The sequence below is a fragment of the Saccopteryx leptura genome, chromosome X (genome assembly GCF_036850995.1).
Source record: "Saccopteryx leptura isolate mSacLep1 chromosome X, mSacLep1_pri_phased_curated, whole genome shotgun sequence".
Lineage (NCBI taxonomy): Eukaryota > Metazoa > Chordata > Mammalia > Chiroptera > Emballonuridae > Saccopteryx > Saccopteryx leptura.
In genome coordinates, this window is record NC_089516.1 from 54,656,594 (window position 1) to 54,661,533 (window position 4,940).

Consider the following 4,940-nt stretch of genomic DNA (forward strand, 5'->3'; position numbering starts at 1 on the left):
GCCACCCACAAATGCCAGAGATGGATCCAAAACAAATCTAGCACGTTCCCAAATGTCCAGAATGTCTTTATGTGCCACAGAGAATGGAGGGATCAGTCCGAGTTTTTTATTAAAGATACAAATGAGAGGCCTCTCTGCTAAGGTGTGGGTGCAGGGGGAGACTTACTTAGCCCTGCTCCTGACTGCTGGTCTCTTTCTGATTTTCTTTAAGATAATTTATCAAATAGTTCTTTTTCCCGGTAATGCACAGGGGGCCCTCGCAAGTACTTTTCTTCTGCCTTGCTGTAGTCTAACCCATCAAGTGCAGCAATTGAGCAAATGATGGCTTCTGGCAGAAGGACTTCCAGAACAAAACTCACTTTGTCGTCTCTTGTCAGAGTCAGCCTGTTCTTGTCTATTTGCTTGTAGATCTCTTGTAAATGCCTTACTACGACATCCAACTGATCGTTATCCTCCAGGTATGTTTCAACGCAGATCACATACCTGCTTGAGTTCAGAAATGATACCAGCCACTTGGACTGTTTCCTGCCTTTGACGATGTCCAGAAGATGGTGGTCAGCTCCCTTTCTCCTCACGATGAAGTCCACGAGCTTCTGGTTCTCTCGGCCCCAAGCAGCCTTCATCCGGTCAGGGAGAATTTTCTTGCAGGGCCTCTTCCCAACCAGGGAGCTCTCCTCCTCAGAATCTTCCAGCTCAGCGTAATTCACCTTTGGGAAGTCAACCTCCAGATCCCCCTCTTGGATGGCTTTCCTAATTGGGTAGCTGATGTCAGCAGCATAGTAGTCCAGGAAAGAGCCCAGGAAAGACCCACAACCGAGCCCTTCTCTGTAGTGGGAAATCAGGGAAAAGCACCAGTTCACACTCTGCTCGTACAGTTTCCTGGCTCTCTTCATTAGTTTCTCTTTCTCTTTACAATCCAGATGTTTTAATCTCCGAAGAGGCACTTGAATGCCACTCTTTTCACAGTGCATGTTTGCCTCAATCAATAGCACCCTTGCAGTCTGTTCCGTGTGGCTGACACTTTTGACTACTGATGGCCAAAACGGGTAATTTTGAAATTTAAACCAGACCATCGTTCCTTTTTCGATGGGACACGGCTCCTGTGGGGAAGCCATACTTGTTAGTTGTCCCACAACCTTGGTGACATCCTTCTTAATAATGGTGGCGGGGTCAATAGGCGTTAATCTTACTACGGGTTGAAGTTTTTGCCATTCTTTCTGAAACTCTGGTGCCCACTGCTTCCTCACTTTGCTTGTCAAATCGAGTGAATAATGCGGCTTCAGGTTAGGGGCATTAGAGGATGTTGCTGCACCTCCTATGCCTGGCTTCCAGGCACCCTCTCCAGGGTTCTCACTGTTCCTGGTGAAGGCAGAGAACTCAGACGAGACAGCCAGGGTTTTCGGGCAGGTGCCACGTGGTGCCTTTCCTTTCAGAGCCCTGGGCAGAGTGTCCATGAAACCGGGTGGCAGAGATAGAGAGATGCCTCCACCTTCAGCAACTGCAATATCCCTCTTGACTGTACAGTGCCAAGACATAGCTCTTGAGGAGCATGTATTTTCCGTCTTTTCCTTGCTCTCTTCTTCATGATCATTTTCTGAAAGTGATGGGAAGTTTGAGCACATGCTGGATTTTTGTGAGGGCTGTACTTGTGCTTCCCTTGGGACAGGAGCGACGGATGTGTGCACCTGTGATTTGTCACCATCGGGAACATCCTCAACCTCTGAACTTACCAACAGTGATTTGGGGTTTTTCCTTTTCCCAAAACTTCTCAGTGAGTTCCCTTTGGGCTTCCAATACTGTTTATGAGGTTGCTTTTGTGGTCCCTTTTGAGACACCGTGGTGGACTCCGGGTCATCTGACGCTCTTGTGGGACCCAAGTTTGCTCTCTCTTTCAGAATGTCCAGTGCCAACGTTAGAGCCCTTCTGTAGACCATTCCCTCTCCTGGTGGGATGCTGGTCTTAGCCTGGGTCACTCTTGAGGAGGCAATGGACTCGATTTGAGACTCATCTAGGACTGCTACGGCTCTGCTTTTCACTTTAATTTTTTTACCTACTGAGAGTATTTGAACTTGTAGAGAATATGCCTTAATTTTTGGTGAGGTTCTGGATTTGGACAAGACTTTTGCTGGCCAAATGAGGCCTTTCCAGTTGCATAAGACATGCTCGCAGTCCATTATGATTGAACTTGGGAGTTGAGAGGTAATTAATTAACAGAGGTCGAGGGATCTGGCTGTCATATCTGCGACTACAACAGGTCTCCCCTAAAACAATGTTCGTCACCACATCTTTTTGCCTAGGATTACAGAAAGTTTACCACTTGTGTGGCCTGTCCTTCTCCACCTGAATCGCTCAGAAATGGTAGAACTTGTGTTTCGACAGACGATACTGGAGAATACTGGAATATAGAAAACGAAAAGACAAAAAGAATCAGAAAGCATTCCCTTTGTGGAAGTAGAAGAATGTTGGTTAGTGAGAATTAATAAGATAAATATAAAGAGTGTGTAACAGGCTGCAGGGGGGCATGATATGAAGCAACTATTTGAGAAAAATTGCAGAAGATACCAGAAGAGTTTTACAGCCTTCTGAACCCAACTACATGCCTTATTTGTCACTACTGCATATTAAACAGCACCTGTGTTGGGAGGTGGGTGGCATGTCCGGGATCCCGTTTGTGCTATTGGACGTCCCGGGCCTTTTGTGCTCCTCAGGGCTCACACTACACGAATGCTTCAGTGTTTCTTTTCTGGGATGCTAGTGCCACCCTGTGCACCCAAGGAAGCCAGAGATGATCTCTGACCTACAGACACTGAGTGTCAGCCCAATATCATGTTTGAGAGTATGAATTTAGAACTCAGAAGTTCATAAAGCTCGTATGGTGGTTAGAAGTATTACCCATCTTAAGGATTGCTGCAGGCATAGGCCATAGGCTGGGATTTGTACCTACCTCTTCCTTTCTCTGTGGTGGTTTAAATGTCTTCCCCCATTACCCAGAACCACATCAGTGTGAAGTAGTGACTGTAGAGTGAGGAGCATAATGAAACTCACCCCAAAATGTCAACACAAAATAAATGATTGCAAATGAAATGTGCAGTAAAGTGGGAAAGTCTTACCAAACGCCAGATGGATGGTCCAGGTGTGGCTCTGTGAGCAGGGCTAAAGTGCACTGTTCTTCCTTGGATCAAATGGCACCAAATGTTGATACCCAGGACCGGTATGCCCTTATGCTAATCTAGAAAATCCAAAACAGATAGGAAATTAAGCCAAAAAATGGAGATTGATTTATCATTTTCCCTTCCCCAACTCTGGAATGCATGCCATCCTTAAACAGAACTGTTTGTTAAATCTTATGAATAATGTAAATGTTATGTTTCTTTTCTTCCTTCTTTTGCATTTCAAAATATTTCCATCTTAAGATACTTAGTTTATGCTAGTCCCTGCTATTCCACAACAGTGAGAACTACTGCTTTCATGGCAGTCTACATCTGTCTTGAACACACGGATTATTTCAGAGTAGCAGTGTGTGTGAGTGTGTGTGTGTATGTGTGTATGCGTGTGTGTGTATGACACAAACATGGGGTCTGTAATGTTAGTGTATGTGCTGTTTGGTGCATTTAAAGAAATGTTACATGGGCTTGTGGAGAATATAGAATGTGGAGAGTGATATATGATGCAGGAGATGATACAGATGCTCGCTCTCAATATGATGAAGATGGGCTTTCCACATATTTCCTATGCACCCTTATTCACATACCTGCACATTTGACCTAGGACTGCATTTCTTCACTCAAGCGCATCATTAAGTGCCATTTCATGTGAATGCTTAGTTTTATATCATTTTTGTGAATCACTTGACAACGTGGTCCTTTCAACATTTAAAAACTTAAAGTAAATTTCAGGCATTACTTGTGTGGAATGCAGATGCAACCATGCCCTCAATCCCCCTCGTCCCACCCAGAAATACCATGTCCATAGGTTCTACTTTTCTGTATATATTGTACGGATATACACTATAATTCACTTACAGGTTTTAGTGCATCCATTACCAGTCTCAAATCATGTGCTTCATAAGATGAAATATTATTTTGGTGATAAGTGCCTGCATGCACAGCTTTGTTCACACATACTCATGGATATAACATGAACTATACACCATGACTAAATTTACATATAATAGACATAACTTGCACAGCCTTTGTCTTGGACCACAGTGAATGATCATCTAGGTTTCAGGTTCTCCGTCTTAGAGAACTCAGTGTACCGGCTCTCAGAACACAGGTGTCATGTGACGACACAGACAAAGAGGGGAAGGAGAGACGGTGACTCAGCCACTGCAGTCTCCCTGCAGGAAGACCTGCCAGCCCATCGTCACACAAACCAAGAGTGCCTGAGTCACCTCAACCCCACCCAGAAAACAGTCTACATCTCAAGACACATGTACACACACACACACACACACACACACTCAGAGTGAAATTAGAGACACAGATGCCTGATATTGATGTATATAATCCATGCTCTCTGCCTCTACACACACACATACACATGTTTCTGCTTCTAGCAAAGATGTTATTTCTAGCTCCTTTTAGTTCCTTATTTTAAAAACACACATGGAAAATCTAAAATGATTTTTCAAATTAGAAAGTAGGAAAAATACTAAGCATCAGTAACCTAATCCAATACCCAGTAATGCTTATTGCAAATATTTACTGCACAGACTCTGTTTATGCACATATTCCATAACCTATAAAACAGACTTTTCAGCCCTGGACAGATAGCTCAGTTAGTTAGAGCATCGTCCCGATTTGACAAGGTTGAGGACTTGATCCCCGGTCAGGGTATATACAAGAATCAACCAATAAATGCGTAAATAAGTGGAACAACAAATCGATTTTTCTCTCTTTCCCTCTCTCCCCCATTTTCTTTCTCAAATCAATAAATAA

The 4,940-nt window shown here is 43.8% G+C and overlaps 1 protein-coding gene across 1 annotated transcript; it reads right to left on the reverse strand.

Moving 5' to 3' along the window:
• Positions 1-206: 206 nt before the first annotated feature.
• Positions 207-2,174, reverse strand: LOC136386170 (PWWP domain-containing DNA repair factor 3B-like). Its single transcript, XM_066357610.1, has one exon. The coding sequence runs from the start codon at positions 2,172-2,174 to the stop codon at positions 207-209; it is 1,968 nt and encodes a 655-aa protein (XP_066213707.1).
• Between the last annotated feature and the right edge of the window lie 2,766 nt (positions 2,175-4,940).